At 35.8% G+C, this 18,595-nt stretch overlaps 1 protein-coding gene across 3 annotated transcripts in view; it reads right to left on the reverse strand.

The window, feature by feature from the left end:
* Positions 1 to 18,595, reverse strand: part of SYT1 (synaptotagmin 1) — a 541,050-nt gene that overhangs the window by 192,678 nt on the left and 329,777 nt on the right. For all 3 annotated transcript variants that reach the window (XM_053658804.1, XM_037162064.2, XM_053658803.1), the window contains one exon: positions 8,599 to 8,784. In XM_053658804.1, coding sequence (XP_053514779.1) covers positions 8,599 to 8,767 — 169 coding nt within the window. In that variant the 5' untranslated portion in view covers positions 8,768 to 8,784. The remainder of the gene's footprint in view (positions 1 to 8,598; positions 8,785 to 18,595) is intronic.

The following is an 18,595-nucleotide window of genomic DNA, read 5'->3' on the forward strand; positions in this document are numbered from 1 at the left end:
TTCCGCTTCTGAATTCTTTATCGGATTTAACAGAAACTGGCACAAACCTGACAAGGCAGCAATGCAATAAAAGATCTACAAGGTCACTAGAGTGAGAAGAAAACAGCAGTCTCGCAGCTTCTTTCATTCCGTTTTCTTTATAGATTTGCATTTGTACTCAGGCCTCCTTTAGTGAAAATGGACCCTGCATTTTGACCTATGACTGCAATGTGGTAAGGGAGAGAGGGTTAAAATATATTTGTATATCTGTATTGTATTTCAGCAAGGTAATTCCTGAACTCTTTTTAAATATATGTCCAAAATATGGTTCACTCTGGTATTTTTCTCAGGTGTGTTTACTTACTATCTTTGAAATGCTAATAGAATGGAGCTAAATAAGGTTTGGAAACTTCCCTGAGATCTTAATTCACTTGGTGGTTTTATGTGTTTACTGTTACTCTGTATTACCAGTTCTTTTGAAGTTTATAAAATCTCTCAACACCAGTTCATTTTATAGGCATGAATTTCTTGGGGGAATTTTTTGAATGACAGGGTTCTAAGAGAAACAAAATTCAATGACACATTTAAACAATCTTTTTTTAAGTCCAACATCAGTAACATATACTTTCTGTTAAGTTTTCACATTTTATATAGGATGTTATAGGGTCTGTGCACACTTGTTCTTTAATATCAGTATTATCCACGGTGCCTCGGTTTATAACAAATATGTTATAATATTCTTTTACTCTCTCAGAATATAAATAATAGATAATTCAACATACCTACACATATAAGTTTTACAATAAATAAAAGTGCTAACTGTAATATAAAAGAAATAAGTGATTTATTTTTATTTATTTATTTTTTAAAGATTTTATTTATTTATCTTTAGAGGGGAAGGGAAGGAGAGAGGGAGAGAAACATCAATGTATGGTTGCCTTTCATGCATCCCCTGCTGGGAACTGGCCTGCAGGGAACCTGCCTGCAACCCAGGCATGTGCCCTGACTGGGAATCGAACCGCGATTGCCTGGTTCACAGGCCTGTGCTCAATCCATTGAGCTACACCAGCCAGGGCTAGAAATAAGTGATTTATAATGAAATTACTTTCAGTATAAAAATCTTTAGGCACAACTCTCCTGGAAGACAATGAAGTAATCAAATGCTTGCAACTGCTTAAAGGGATGTCTGGATTTCAAGAAAATCATAAGATTTTCAAAAAGTAAGGAGAAAATGAAAGATCAGAGATTAGCTAAACATCAGAGTCAAAGCTAGAATTTTCAGTTTATATTAGAGCCATACAAATATACTTCTGTTTACATGACACAGTTTTAGGTTCATATGATTATTAATGGTTTCTTTCTATATGGAGGTTCTATGGAGATTTTGAAATCCATGCAGAACATGGGAAAAATTTTTATAGTGTGAAACTGCCTCACATGCTGTAAGATAGGTAGGTCCCCAGGCCTGTGACTTGGAGCTGCCAGTAGTGCCCCTCCCGCCATTATTTTAGCACACTACAAATAGCCCAACAAATATTCCCCACATACTGTAGGGGGCAGTGTCAACTCTGAAGAAACAAACTGAATTTCTGCTGTAGGATTAAGTTTTCAATGATAACTCTTAACACAAACATGCATATTTCCTATATTTCATATCAGAATGAAGTTTGAAAAGAAGGAAAAATAAATAAACTAAACTAAAATATGTTTATTGAACCTAAGCATGAATCACTACATCGTGCTGTGATGAACTGCACTCTTAGGTCTAAGTGTCCTTGTCCCAAATAGGTTCCTTCAGCATCGCATTGATGAAGGCGCTCAATACTGCAAAGCACTTGCTCTGAAAATAACACTTATCCTTACTGCAGCTTTTCCTTAAAGATATTTCAACTTAGTAGAGGTTAACAATGCATAATGTTACTTAACATTTTAGCCAGTGCTTCTATGAAGTGAGAAGAATTGAGTCAACAGGTGATAGCTGAAGCTGAGTCACGTACAGAGCTTATATAATGGAACAAAATGTGACTGTCAGTGCTTAAGTAGTTACGGACTACTCCACCTGCCAGTCTCACAGAACGAGTGCAACAAAATAAGTGCAGAGATAAATATGAAGTGGGTAAATATGCACTTGTCTTTAAAGTCAGATAATGCAATGGCAAACTCCGAATCAGTATTAAACTTGTATTCCAAGTATTCAGTCACTTAAATATCAAAGACGAATATCAAATATCAACCAATACTCTGAACAGACACATAGAACTTGAATAGTTTCAGTCAGGTGTAATAAGGAATGGTGGAGGTCATTTTCAGCTGCTGAGATATTCTGTTAAGGGATAATAAAAAAAACTGCAAATTTTTTTCCTGATGTACCCTTGTACCTACTACCTGAACCATCTGTAACTTCCTTGGACAAGTCACTTACCTCGCTAAGCCTCAGCCTTATCTGTAAAATGGGAATAAAAATTGTTCTCATCTAATAGAGTTTTTATAAGACAGAATTGAGGTTGATGGACAGAATGGCACAATGCATACTTCCATGCTGAATGCTCCACCAACATTTGCCCTCATTATAATAATCATTGTTGCTTGCATGCTATGGGTTCTCATGTATTCCTAAGGGTTCTCTTCATATGGCTCCTGGCATATGATAATGACTTATGTTCATTCTGCAGTCCACATGAGGGACAACAAAGTGACTAGATTGCATTTTTCTTCATCAATGAATGTTGTTTATGCTATATTTAACCAACTATATTACTACAGTTTGCTGAGTTTTATAGGCTGTTGCCATGAGAGAGAATAGTGATATACCTACTACTTCTTCAGGCCACTGCTTTCTTGTGTTGCATGCAGTTGCATGTCTTTAGAGTTGCTGATGAGAGTATCTTGGAAGAGTGGGTATGAAAGAAATCTTTAACTCACCATAGCAGCTTTATATATATATATATATATACATATATATATATGTGTGTGTATATATATATATGTGTGTGTGTGTGTATATATAATGTTTTCCATTTGGACAAAGTGGTCTTTGGCTAAAAAAAATTTGTAGATCACTTTCTCCAAGCATGGCACAAAGAAATACAGTGTTTGGTATAATATTAAAAAGTAATATTATTAATATTATTTGGTATAACATTAACCAGTGTTTGGTTAATATTCATAATATGGTGATATCAATACAGTTGTTTCTAGCATGGTGTTAGACACTTTCAAATATGAAGAATACAAATATGTATAATAAATTGTTCTGCCTCTGAGAAATTTGTATTTCAGTGAGAAAGACAGGCAAAACAAGACAAACCAAACCAAAACAAGATAACCAACATATTTAAGAAAGAACTCTGAAAGGTTGGAGGAAGAATCAAATAATTCTGCTTTGGGAAATAATAGAACTTCCCAACTCAGTGAACATTTGAACTGTTTCTTAATTATTTTTCTATTAAAATTTTTATTTTATTCCTGGCTGGTGTGGCTCAGTGGATTCAGTGCTGGGCTATGAAGCAAAGTGTTGCTGGTTTGATTCCCAGTCAGGGCACATGCCTGGGTTGTGGGCCAGGTCTCCAGTAGGGGGTGTGTAAAGGCAACCACACATTGATATGGTTCATAAATTTTATTTATTTATTTTTAGACAGAAGGGAAGGGAAGAAGAAAGGGAGAAAAACATCCATGTATGAAAGAAACATCAATCAATTGCCTTTTTCATGCCCTTAACCGGGTACCAAGCCCCTAACCCAGGCATGTACCTTGACTGGGAATTGAACCAGCAACCTTTAGGTTTGTAAATGACACCCAACTCACTGAGTCACACCAGTCAGGGCTGTTTCTTAAATTTGTAAAAATACAATATGTCAGGGTTAAGGGGAAAGGGAGTCCAGGAAGAGAGAGCAGCGTGAGAGAAGGCAGGGGAGTGTGAAAGTGCCAGGTGTTTCTGAAAGGTTTTCCAGGAGGAAAATCAACAGGACTTAAGTGAATGCAGGTATAGAACTGGAGATGAACTATGTGAGGGAGACCAGGGTAGCAGCGAGCACTCTCGCTTGTATGACTGGTGAATGAGAGCTCCCAGGGAGAGAATGTGGAATACAAATGGAAAATGATTAAAAATGGAACCTGGTAAACAAGGACCTCAGCCACTTAAGGGAAAGAAAGACATTGCAAAAGAAGACATGAAAAAAAAAGGAGTACAATCTTTCATCATACTTCCAGTCAATGAAAGAGAATAAGGAGGGAAGGAGAAAAGGAAATGAGAGGAGAGTCCTGGAAGCTGAAAGTTTTCAGGTGATGGCAGCTGACAGTGATAATGATGCAGAAATATCTGAATGAATGGAGGTCGATAATAGCCCTCATAACTGTGCCTTAAGAAGTACCTGGTGATTTAGTTAAAACACCTTTAATAGTACTTGCATGATGGAAATCAGAATGGAAGGAGCTGAGTTGTTAAGGGGAGTTGAAAAAACATGTCAGGGTCTGGGTTATGTTTTTAATCAGTTTGGTGTAGATATGAAGGAGGAAGAGAGAATGGAAGTTGACAGAGGAGGTAAGGTAAAAAGTTTAGAGAATGAAAAAGGAAAAGTGACATTGCGTGAGCACTTAGTGTGTATGAAATTTATGAAGTTTTGCTAGACACTTTCAGATATGTGAACATTGGGCATGTGTATGGGCTAAAAAGAATAAGTAAGACAGTAAAATTACAGGAGTTTTTTTTTTTTAAGAGAAAATAGAGGAGAGGATGGGGAGTGAAAACGTTCCCCACTTGGTTTGTCATGGGAGCTGAAAGGGAACAGGCCTTGTTGGGGTGGGTGTAAACAATGCAACGCTTATATATTTGGTGGCAGAGTTTTCTGGAATTTTCTCAATTTGGGTGTCTGACCTGAATAGAGGGCTTTTTAAAATAGAAATAGACTTGTTAAAAATGACAGCTTGAGTTTAATAATAGCTAACATTTATAAAATGCTTATTCCGTGCCAGACATTCTGCTAAGCTCTTGATACGCATTGATGTCTTTACACAACATGTCTCACATGGAGATATTTTTGCCCCCATTTTATACAGGGAGAAACTGATACACAAAAAATTAAGTCACCTTCCTGAGGTCACGGAGCTAGTAGGGGGTGGAGCTAAGATTTGAACACTGTCAGCCTGTGCCTAAGTTTGTGGTTTTAATCCCTGTGTTAAATGGTCTCTCCAGAAGTGTTTCTGCATGAGTTACATAACTACCTCTAGTCCACTTGCTCTTATTCTGGCCTAAGAGTCAGGTTCTGGGCCCCTGGTTTTTTGCTCTGCTTAAGGAAAGGTTCACTGTACTTCAAGAAGCTCATGAATGTCAAAACCTTAATCAGAGCTCTTCGGGTGACAGGAGCTAACGCTTTACAAACCAACCATGGCCCTAGTCACATTAAAATCAAAGTTGCAAAATAAAGATACATTCAGAGAAACCTTGTCTGCTTCATTTAGATAACAGTGTGCAGAATGAAAGATAAAAATGCTCAACATTTACCATTTCCTCTTTCTTTAAAAAAACCATTTAAGCCCCGTGGTGTTATGGATGATATCATCAGGCCATTTGGTTGGATAAGTTCTAGGCTGGACCGTGCAGATCACCCAACTAATGACAGGTACACTCCTGCCATCGTAACACGGCTTTTCTCACAGGTGGGAATTTCCAGTGACAGACGAAAGCTGTTTGCTATCAATTTTGCAAAAAACACATCTGCCAGATAGCCATGATTTAGTTCAGAGACCAAAATCGATTAATATTCTAATTTGTTCCCTGTCATTAGTGTCACACTGTATTAGGCCAGGTCAAAGTGACAACCTGTGTATAGCACATGCTCCTTGAGGAATTTGATTGTAGGGATATAGTTTATTTTTCTTTACCATTGTTCCCCCTGTATAAATCCGATTAGAAGTTTCAATTACATCTCTAGTAAAATTGAAATAGATTGAAATGAAAGTGTGAAATATGCAGTTACATATTTTTAATAAAATTGCATGACTCTATAATATACGTTTACTAACATTTATTTACCACACCATGTAAAAATTTTAGGTATTTCGTTTGCCTTTTCCTGTTAAATCAAGGAGAAAGCCAGCTCCATCATGTCTCTGTGGGTGCCACCCCAGTCCTCTGACAGCCTGTTATTTTAGGTTGTGGTCACAAGCACATCTCTGGGCGGGGGGGAACTAATTACCTGGTCTGATCTCTGGTGCCCATGAAAGGGACATGGGACTGGGGCAGTGGTTTGGGAAGGAACCAAATGCGGTTGGCCAAGGGAAAGGAAAGAAAGAAGAAGTTTCAGAGATAATTATTTTCCTACTAATGAAAAGGGAGGAAAATATAAAGTGATACTTGTCTCAAAATGGGAAAGGCTAAAATATGGTTGTCGCTATAAAAGTGGAAACAGCTTGCTTTTCAAATGTGAATGACACAGCCAAGCATTGAAATGTTTTCCTTAGTACTATAAATTAAAAAAATTTAATATGTTTTAGATTTTCAGCATCTTTCAGCCTCAAAGTCTAAGAGGGGTTTCATGATATAAGTAAAATTGAAATTCATTCCCTCCCTCCCTCCCCCCCCCCCCCCCCCCCTCCCTTCCTTCCTTCCTTCCTTCCTTCCTTCCTTCCTTCCTTCCTTCCTTCCTTCCACAAATAGGTGTGGGTTCCTTATCTATAGCAGGCACCACTGGGGATATAACTGTACATAGAACAGACCCAAATTTTGCCCTCATAGAGCTTACATTATTTTGGAGGGAGCCAAAATAACTTAAGAACAAATAATAAAATATATTGCATTGCAAATGGTGCTAAGCAATATTGTGAGATATTAAAAAAAAGCAAGGGGGAGAACAGGGAATGCTGGAAAAGACAGGGTGGGATAAATGGGTCATAATTTTAAATAACATGTTGGGGAAGTTCTAACTAAGAAGATGGCATCTGGGCAAAGGCCTAAAGGAGATGAGAGAATGAGTTATGAGGATACATGGGAAACACTCACCCCCATAGTTATCAACCTCTCGTATTGTTTACTTTTCCAGAGCAGGAGATAGTACTGAAGTCAAGGCAGAATACATATTTGATTTGGGTATTCATTGCTTTCTCTGCTGCCCTATGACATATTTCTTTCAAAACAAACATTTTGATAAAATATTCAAGTGAGAATCTGCTTCCATGATGTACTACATGGCTTCTGCCATGTAGTTATGGGCTCCAAGCTTTATCAAAAGTACCTGGGTCAGCCCATCAGCTCAGCAGCAGAGCACAGAAGAGCACTGGGAGCCTGTTTCCCATTGCAGGCTCCACCCATTGGACCATCTCCATCCCCACTGGGTTACGGGCCTTCTTACCAAGAATAGTAAATTACTAACAATTGTGCTAAGAATGCCTCTCAGATGAACTTGAGCTTGTTAAAAGAGGGCAGACAGATCAAGTTGTTAATTACTTAAGGAATAAAAAGTGGATTCCTTGCATTTTTTAAAATTTAGTTTCTCAATGTCCTTATAGAATAGTGCTCTTAGAAATTTTATAAATTTCTTATCTGGATTATTGCAACAGCCGGCTTTATCTTCTGCCTTTGCTCCTTGCAATGCATTTTCAACACAATAGCAGGAGTAATTTTTGAGAAAAACCTAGATGAGATCCCAGGACACCTTTGCTCAAAACCATCCAAAGGCATTTTATTTCACTCAGAGTAAAATCCAAGTCCCTTAGAACAATTTACAAGGCCCCATATCATATGGCCTCTGCTACAACCCAGCTTCATCTTCTGCCACTTTCCACCTTGAACTTAAAGCACACAGGGCTCCTTGCTGTTCCAGGCAGATTCTTACCTAAGGCCCTTTGTCGGTATTTGCCAGGTAATTGTAATTTTCTCCCCTAATCCCTTCAGGTTTCCTTACAAACCGCCTCTCATCATCCTAAATGACAACAGTCTTTTCCTCTCTATTCCCTTTCCTATCCCACTTACTCTTCTTTAGTTTTCCTTGCATTATTTATTACTAAATTATGTATTATGTATTTCTTTATTGATTTATTACTCCTTTTCTCCATTAGAATGTAAGATGCGTGAGGGCCAAAACCTGTTTTTCCAGGACCTAGAAAAGTGCATAGTTAGTGTTCAAACCTGAGGAAAACATAAACCCGTAGTTTAAAATTTAAATTAAATGCCACGGATTGGACTTAGTGCTTTACTCATACAAATAAATGAGAACAAATTATGTATTTCCTAATGACAACAAAGAAAAATTTTAAAACCTGTACAAAAGATTTTGAAATATTAACAAGTGAATAAAATGAAATTAAACTTGCAATTGGGTCAGTGCATTTTAACTATTGTTTAGAAATAATGTTAACAATGGGATAATTTCATAAATACAAGTCTAAAATATAACACAACTCGTAAATATTAATATTCTTGAGAAAAACAGATATTAAAGAAGATAAAATGGGAATTCACTTACACTAAGCATAGACACAGATTTTTAAGACTACTTCTGTTCTAATAATAAAAAATAAAATGTATGTTTATAGACTGTGACAAGGAATTCTGCTTTCTGTCCAACAAGTAAGGTGATTTTTCAACTATTTGTTTTCACTGAAGTAACGATGTACAGTACTCACGTGGAATTTTATGTAACTCATTCATGAACTTCTCCTTCAGCTTAGAAAAGGCATCTTCCTTTCCTTCTCCGGGACTGGCTGGCTCGGTGGCATTATTTGGTGTAACAGTCGCAACAGTGGTGACAGGCGGGGCTGCTGCCAGGGCCTCATGAAGACTCTCGCTCACCATGTTAGGTTCAGGTGTGACTGTGAGGAGAGCGAAGGGAAAAAGAATAATTCAAAATGGCTTAACTGACCCCGCATCAAAGGTATACCAGAGATGAAAAACATCAGAGGGTGCACCTGCTCACTGCATTAATGGTCTGTCATTAGCATATTACTTTATGTTGGTTCATGAAATATTTATAGAGCCACAGTGGAGAGTCTCCCCCAGAAGGTAAGACCAGACATGGTTACTGAAAGCATTCTCTCCCAACAATACTATGTCAACTCTCAATCTATTAGTTATTTATATAGGCAATTGTTTGCCGTGTAGCTTTTAACTTTGTAACTCATCTCTCACTGAAAGGTGTGTGAAACAATTGCTCACAACATACATGCTCTATAGTCAAAATGTCTTGTAGTTTCTAAAAGGAAAAGAAAGATCAAATATTTACACTGGAAATGTGGACAAATGATAGCATACATTCAAAATATTAGTGACTTTTAAAATGGTTATGAAGAATACTATCATAACATTGATACTCTAAGATGTCATGAATGTTATACAGACATTAGTTCCTGAATCTCATGTCTTGATGGTGCATTTTCCTCCCAGTCGTTTTTTGACATTTACTGTAAACAATACTCTCATCAATAATGTACTTGCCTTGCTGGGTGTGTAGTTGAACCCACTGTCCACATGTCATGACTGACTATATATACCAAGGCACAGATGATGAAACATGACTTGTCTATTTCAGTTTATTTAGTTTGAATGTTACTGAATTATTTATTATATTAATTCATTCAATTATTTTACATGTTTTTACCTCCAAAATATTTTTAAAAATTAATCCCTCAGGCAGCCAATGAAAAAAATCTTAGCTTTGAATATGGAAGGTGGCAGTTCTGGTCCTCCTCACTAGCTAGATGAATTTTAACAAGGCATTTGACCTCAGTCCATCTGCCTTTTGAAATACGAAGTAAAACCTGCCCTGCCTAGATTTTTCTTAGTATACGTAATATAAATATACATTTATATTCTAAATAAGAAGGGTACACTCAAGGGGTTGAAGAGAAGACGTATTTTCCAATCTGAACATGTTCTGGACTTTAATGATTTTTCTGTGTGACTTGAAATTTCAGGCTGTGCTAGTGAGAGAGTGGCCATGATTTTTGGCAGAAATAAACACAAACAGGCCTGGGCTTGAGTAACTTCACAGGCTCGGCAGGACAGTTTGTGGAACCATAAAGCTCTTTCTTTTGATTTGCAAGGAGATGGAGATAACCAGCTAACAGACAAAGGACTTTTATAGAATTCAAGGCTTGGTGAATTAATTGTGCACACTTACGTATTCAATGAAAGTGCAATGGAAAGAAGAATCACCTCAAATGTATGGGGTTATTATTAAAATCTTAAACAATATCCAGAGATTTTAGATCTCCTGGAAGGACATGATGCCTGAAGCTAATGCAGATACACAGATAATCAATTTTTATTTTATAATAGATTAGTTCTCTCTTTTAAGCTCTTAATATTTCCACTGGTAGCTGCTAATATAATCCTAAAGGGTAGAATTAGACAGATATTGGTGCAGATCTTTTCTTTAGTTTCTTCATTTGTAAAGGAGAATAATCATAACAAATACATAAGGTTCTAATGAGTATGAAATGAGATAATCTATGCAAATAACTTGGTACAACATCTAGCATGTAAGTTTGTGGCATCTGGTGATCAATCCATCGATTACTCCTTTCCTCCTGTCCTAACAACACTTGGCAGCCCAGAATTTTCCAGATTGTGGAAAAATTCTATTTTTTCCAGCTCAAGGTCTCTTTCCAGAAATTTTTTCTAATATTCTGATTCTGTTTACCTTGAGCTCTGGCAAACTGCTGAGTACTGGCCACACTGCTGGCGTGACTCATGAGAAACTATTGGTATTGATGATACCTTAATTTGTATATTTCATGTGAGTCAGCAAGACTAGAACGATACACACAAACCCACACACATGTATAAAATTTTAGTATGTATGTATTCAAAAATGAATTTGTTCCTCTGTCATAAGAATCACCAGATTTGATAGGCATTGTGACTTAATTCCACAGGATAGTTGAGGATGTTCGATGAATTATGGTTTAATGTGGTATTTAAAGTAAATGATGTGTTAGATACAAATAGTTAAATACCACAGTGCTGTCATTAAATTAAAGGCATACCACCTAACAGTGTTCCACCACAATTTTCGTCATGTTCTCGAAGGGGAACATTGTGGCTGGTCATCTAGACTGATGTTCAGGGGCTACCTCTAAGTGACTGCACACTTGTTTACAGACTTTGGGACTATAGATGTTTGGGTCCTTTGCCACTTGGGTTGTTAAATACTTTCATATTACCTCAGCCAGTAATAAAATATAAAACATTTCTAGACATAAGCTGAATGTTCTAAAAGATTATGGGAAAAATAAGACTTCTGTTAATAGTCAACATTTAGTAAATACACTTGAAGTTTACTCAGTACTTTTTTTTAAGAGAGAAAAGAATGTTTTCTGTTTTGTAACTTCACAGTACAATCCTTTTAGACATAATGTATACTTGGAAGATGTTTCACCAAAAAAGATAAAAGTTATAAACTCAATTCTTACTAGTTAAGTCTTTCTAGATATTATCCCTACCATTAAAATTTTTTAACAAAGAGAACATTATAAGAAATATAGGTATGTTTCTTTTACTTTATGCCACTGAAATTTTTTAATAGTCTTTTATAAAATACAAAAATGTAATGGGCAACTAAGGATCTAATGTACTGATAAAGAAACTACTCGATTTCTTACTATTTTATTTTTATTTCTTCATATTTTGAGAGATAATATTGTTTTTCAGTAGCAAAACTATGACAGTTGCCTGGCTCTTCAAAATTCATACTTGTGGATATAAGATACTTATTAAGATGCATCAATTTATAGATGAAAATTCATTAACTGTTCAATCCTGACTAATGCAATGATTTTATATTCTCTTGCACTTTAGAGCATGTGGCATTAGTTGCTTATTTGGGAAAAAATTATATTTTATTCAAGTCTTGGTAAAGTAACAGACAACAGTTACGGAGTACCTTCTAAGGGGCTTAGACATATGAAATCATATAGTTCTAATACTACTTCTATGAGACAAGAATAATTATCATCCATTTTACAGGTGAGGAAACTAAGGCATACAGAGGTTATGCAATTGGTTCAAAGCCATATTGTAGTAATTAGTGCAGTTGGGATTTAAATCTAGGTGTCTTAACCACAACAGGATAAGGGACTTGTATGCTATGTGATCAGCACCTAATAAAATTGTGGGTTTTTTGCAGAGTTTTTGACTACAACCCACAGTAAGAAGTATATTTACATTGTTCTCCAATATACATACTTCCTCTACCTGTGCTATATACAGAATAAAAGTATCAAACAAAAACACTTGCTTTTACAATGTGTGAAATATTCTGATGTATTTGATTCTGTTCTGTTCTTTTTCACTAAAATTCTAGTTGTGTTTGAAACATTGTATACATAAATTTCACAACCCACTAATGGCTTGATACCTACAGTTTGGAAAGCCACAATAATAGGAGGCATGTTAAGATAAAGTAGCACTAAATGGGCCTAATGAAACCTAAAGATACCATTTATTAGGAAGCTACTATGCACCAAAATACTATCACTGATATTTAACTATAATATCCTCAGGTCTCATTACAACCCTTAAAAGTAGCTCAGCATTATTTCATAGAAGAAATTGGGATGTGGAGAGGTTAAGTGATTTGTCCTACACAGGACTAGCTGGTTCTTTCCACTAGTCTACTTTAATAATAACATTTAAATATTAAACAATTTAATCAGTGTTGGGAAGGTATTTATGATTCCCCTTAAATTGGTTTACCAGTAAATGAAAAACACAAATCATCTTACTAGTAGGAAACATTGCTTAATTTTAGAAGTATAGTCATTTTGTTTGTTGAAGTGGAATTTACCATCCAGAAATATGCCAAGAAGATGATTATTAAATAGAAAAATAAAGTTCCTTCTAGAAGAAAGTTCAGTATAAAGACATGAGCAAGAAATGCTTAATGAAAGAAATACAAAAATACAAATCCCTCCTCACCAAAAAAAGTGTTTAATTTCACAATTAGTCAAAGAACTCAAAGTCAAAATAACAATGAGATAGTATATATTAGTTTGTAAATGTGGCTCAATATAAATACAAAAGTGAGGGCACAAAAAACTGGGCAATTGGGAAAGACAATAGATTAGAAAAATACTTTATAGAGGCCAAAGTAACAGAACAAATCGAAAGCTATAGAAGTGCTCATTCTTTGTCTAGGAATTCATGACAAAAAGTTAACGTTAGGTATATAAACCATTTAATAAAAAGACGTTTATAGTAACTTATTTATAATATTAGAAGACCAAAAACTACCTAACAGATTACTTAAACAATGGTAATCCATAAAATAGTGTTATTAAAATTACATTGAAGGAGAATATTTATAAGCCAGTGTTAGATGAATAATACAAGTTATGAAACATTATATAGAGTATGTCCAAATTGTTTAAATAACATATTTCATATAGAAATATTGGAAAGATATATTTACAAATGTTAACTTTGTAGTAGAATATTCACTTTTGCTTCCCATATGTTTACAATGTCAATATATTCTAAAACGGAATTATTTAAAATTACACAAAGAAAAATGTTATAACTTTTTTGCTCCTGAGAAAATCAGATACTATAGAACAGTTTAATTTCATAATGCAAGATTAAAAAATACTTTAATAAAAATTAACAAAACAGAAACAGACTTGCAGACACAGAGAACAGATTGACAGCTATCATAGGGGAGGGGTTTGCAGGGCTGGGTGAAAAAGGTTAGGCAAAGAAAAAAGCAAAACTCATAGAAACAGACAACGATGTGGTGATTACCAGGGGGAAAGGGTAAAGTTGGGAAAGTAGAAGAGAGTTGGCCCTGGCTGGTGTAGCTCAGTGGATTGAGCGCGGGCCTGCGAACCAGACAATCGCGGTTCGATTCCCAGTCAGGGCACATGCCTGCGTTGCAGACCAGTTCCCTGCAGGCCAGTTCCCAGCAGGGGACGCACGAAAAGCAGCCATACATTGATGTTTCTCTCCCTCTCTCCTTCCCTTCCCCTCTAAAGATAAATAAATAAAATATTAAAAAAAAAAGAAAGTAGAAGAGTAAAAAAAAAAAGAAAGTAGAAGAGAGTAAAGGGGGGATAAATGGTGATGGAAGGAGACTTAACTTGTGGTAAACACAGAATATACACATGATGTATTATAGAACTGTACACCTGAAACCTATATAATTAACCAATATCACCCCAATAGATTCAATAATAATTAAATACATATAATGTATGAAAAGCTAAAGTACAACATATGCTGCCTACAAGAGACCCACCTCAGAACAAAAGGCCCACGCAGACTGAAAGTGAAGGGCTGGAAACAAATACCCAAGAAAATGAACAGAAATAAAAAAGCTGGGGGAGCAATACTGACAAAATAGACTTCAAAATAAAGACCATAAAAGGAGGCACAGAAGGACACTTCATAATACTCAAGGGATAAATCCATCATGAAGACATAAATATTGTAAATATTTATGCACCCAGCATAGCAGAACCCAAATATATAAGGAAATTCTTGGAGTACCTCAAGAAAGATGTTGATAGCAACAAGATTATAGTGGGGATTTTAACATCCCACTGTCAACAACAGATAGATCTTCCAAACAAAATATCAATAAGGATATTGTGAAACTGAATGACGCATTAGACCAAATGGACTTAACTGATATATATAGAACCTTTCATCCCAACGAAGCAAAACACACATTCTTTTCAAATCCACATGGAACATTTTTAAAGGTAGACCACCTGCTAAGACACAGAACAAGCCTCAACAAATTCAAGAAATTTCAAATCATACCAAGCATTTTCTTGGACTACAAGGGACTGAAACTAGAAACCAGCATCAAGGAAAAAATTAAAAAATATTCAAACTCATGGAAACTGAATAGCATGCTATTAAACAATGAAGAGGTTAAGACTGAGACCAAGGAAGAAATAAAAAAAGATTTTGGAAACAAATGAAAATGAGCACACAACAGTCCAAAACTTATGGGACACACAGAAGGCAGTCCTGAGAGGGAAGTTCATAGTGATACACACCTACTTAAGAAAATAAAAACATTTCAAATGAACAATCTAACTCCACATCTACAAGAACTGGGGGAACAACAAACAAAGCCCAGAGCAAGTAGAAGGAAGGAAATAATCAAGATCAGAACAGAATTAAATTATATAGAGACTAAAAGAACAATTCTAAGGATCAATGAATCCAGGAGCTGGTTCTTTGAAAAGATAAAATCAACAAGCCTTTAACCAGATTCATCAAGAAAAAAAAGAGGACCCAAATAAATCAGAAATGAATGAGGAGAAATTATAACTGATACCAGAGAAATACAAAGGATTGTAAAAAGTCACTACAAACACCTGTATGCCAAGAAATTTGAAAACCTGGGTGAATTAGACAAATTTCTAGAAAAATACAATCTCTCAAAATGGAATTGAGAAGAAGCAGAAAGCCTAAATGGATTGTTAACAGCTGGTGAAATTGAAGCAGTAGTCAAAAAACACCCATCACACAAAAGCCCTTGGATGATTTCACATGAGAATTTTACAAAACATTTGAAGAAGAGCTAACCCCTATCATTCTCAAACTATTCCAAAAAATACAAGAAGAGGGAAGGCTACCAAACTCTTTTTGTGAGTCTGGAATTATCCTAATTCTCAAACCAGACAGAGACACAACAAAGAAAGAGAACTATAGGCTCATATTGCTGATAAACAGAGATGCTAAAATCCTCAACAAAATATTGGCAAACCATATATCCAGCAATGCATCAAAAAGATCATACATCATGACCAAGTGGGATTCATCCCAGCAATGCAAGGGTGGTACAATATGTGCAAATCAATAGATGTAATATATCACATAAACAAAAGAAAAGATAAAAATGACATGATCATAGCAATAGATGTGGAAAAAGCATTTGATAACGTACAGCGTCCACTTATGACAAAAACACTCAGCAAAGTGGGAATAGAGGGAGTATACTTAAACATAATAAAGGCCATATATGAAAAACCTACAGCCAACTTTATACTTAACAGGCAAAAACTAAAAGCTTTCCTGCTAAGATCAGAAACAAGACAAGAATGTCCACTTTCATCACTTCTATTCAACGTAGTATTGGAAGTCCTAGCCACAGTAATTAGACAAGAAGAAATAAAAGGCATCCAAATTGGAAAGGAGAGAGTAAAACTGTCATTGTTAACAGATGACTTGATAGCATACAGAGAAAATCCTATAGACTCCACCAAAAAACTACTGGACCTAATAAATGAATTCAGCAAAACAGTGGGATACAAAGTCAATATTCAGAGATTGAAGGCATTTTTGTACACCAACAATAAAATAGCAGAAACAGAAATCAGGAAAAAGCCCAATTTGATATAGCAACAGAAAAAATAAAGTACCTAGGAATAACTTAACCAAGGAGGTAAAAGAACCATACTTAGAACATTACACAACGCTGAAGAAAGAAATCAAGGAAGACACAAACATATGGAAGCATGTACTGTGTTCATGCATTAGAAGACTCAACATCATCAAAATGTCCACACTACCCAAAGGAATTTATAGATTCAACACAATCCCTAATAAGATACCAATGACATATTTCACAGATATAGAACAAATATTTCAAAAATTTATATGGAACATAAATAACCCCAAATAGCTTCAGCAATTTTGAGAAAGAAGAACAAAATAGGAGGAAATCATAATACCTGATATCAAACTGTATTACAAGGCCCTGTAATCAAAACAGCCTGGTACTGGCATGAAAGCAGGCATATAGATTAATGGAACAGAATAGAGAGCCCAGAAATAAATAAACCCAAGTCTCTATGGTCAACTAATATTTGACAAAGGGGGCAAAAGCATAAAATGGAGTAAAAATAGCCTCTTCAACAAATGGTGTTGGGAGATCTGGACAGCTACATGCAAAAAAATGAAACTCGATCACCAAATTACACCATACACCAAAATAAACTCAAGATAGATAAAAGACTTAAATAGAAGTCATAATACCATAAAAGTCCTAGAGGAGATCATAGGCAGGAAAATCTCAGATAATCCACACAGCAATATTTTCACCAATATGTCCCCTAGAGTAAACAATATAAAGGAAAGAATAAATGGGACTTCATATGAATAAAAAGCTTCTGCACAGCTGAAAAAAACAGCAAAGGACAAGGCAATCAACCGTATGGGATATATTTGCAAATGATACCTTGGATAAGGGTTTGATCTCCAAAATATATAAAGAACTCACACAACTCCATTCCAGGAAGATAAACAATCCAATTAAGAAATGGGAAAAGGATGTGAACAAACAATTCTCAAGGAGGACATAGAGAGGGCCCAGAGACATATGAAAAATGCTCAGTATCACTAGTCATCAGAGAGATGCAAATTAAAACCACAATGAGATACCACCTCATGCCAGTTAGAATGGCCATCATCAACAAATCAACAAACAAGTGCTGGCCAGGATGTGGAGAAAAGGGAACCCAGTGCACTGTTGGTGGGAAAGCAGACTGGTGCAGCCACTATGGAAAACAGTATGGAATTTCCTCAAAAAAATAAAAATGGAACTGCCTTTTGATCCAGCAATTCCACTGCTGGGATCATACCCTAAGAATCCTGAAACACCAATTCAAAAGAACCTATGCACCCCAATGTTTATAGCAGCACAGTTCACAATAGCCAAGTGCTGGAAGCACCCTAAGTGCCCATCAGTAAATGAGTCCATGAAAAAACTGTGGTCCATTTACGCAATGGAATACTATGCAGCAGAAAGAAGGAGCTCCTACCCTCTGAGGCAGCATGGATAGAACTGGAGAACATTATGCTAAGTGAAGCAAGCCAGGTGGTGAAAGACAAATACCATATGGTCTCACCTATAAGTGAAAACAAGCAAGCAAAATATAACCAGAGACACTGAAATTAAGAACTAGCAGCAACCAGAAGGGTGGGGGAGGGAGATAACAGGGGGAGGAAAGGACAGGGTCATTAAGGAACACACATAAAGGACCCATGGACTAAGCCAAATGTTTATAGGATTGGGGGGGGGTGGAATGGGGGAAAGTGGTGGTTGGAAAATGGAGACAGCTGTATTTGAACAACAACAAAAAGTGATAAAAGGAAAATCAATGTTTATGAAAATAAACCATTGATTCAATCCCCAAACAAAATCAAATTTTACATGAACAATTCTGGAAGTTGTTACCTACATTAAAAAAATAAAAAGCTAAAGTGCAAGAATGTATGATTTAGCTACGTATTTAGCAAACATAATATGCAGAATCACCACTGATTAAAATAAAATATAGAAAAAACATTAAGGCATTCTAAAGGTTAATACTTTTGTGGTATAAAATGGAGATGATCAGGAGTTTGGGTTGCCATGACACCTCCCTCTGTCCCTGATATTTATTCTACATAGCAGGGCCTTGATTATGTCTATCTGGAGGTCTACGAATTGATAAAGGTTTTCCAGATTCTATAGTGAGATAGCCTACCACACTGCAGAAATGTGATGATTTCTAGAGAAAGCACTGTTTCCATCTCTATTTGAGTTCTGTATTTTGTAATAATAACACGCAAAATTAAAGAGCAAAAAGGAGAAGGTAAAAAATACTGAAAATATTACTACTATTAAAA

Source organism: Artibeus jamaicensis, unplaced genomic scaffold, assembly GCF_021234435.1.
Source record: "Artibeus jamaicensis isolate MK-2021 breed Jamaican fruit bat unplaced genomic scaffold, CSHL_Jam_final scaffold_584, whole genome shotgun sequence".
Taxonomy (NCBI): Eukaryota; Metazoa; Chordata; class Mammalia; order Chiroptera; family Phyllostomidae; genus Artibeus; species Artibeus jamaicensis.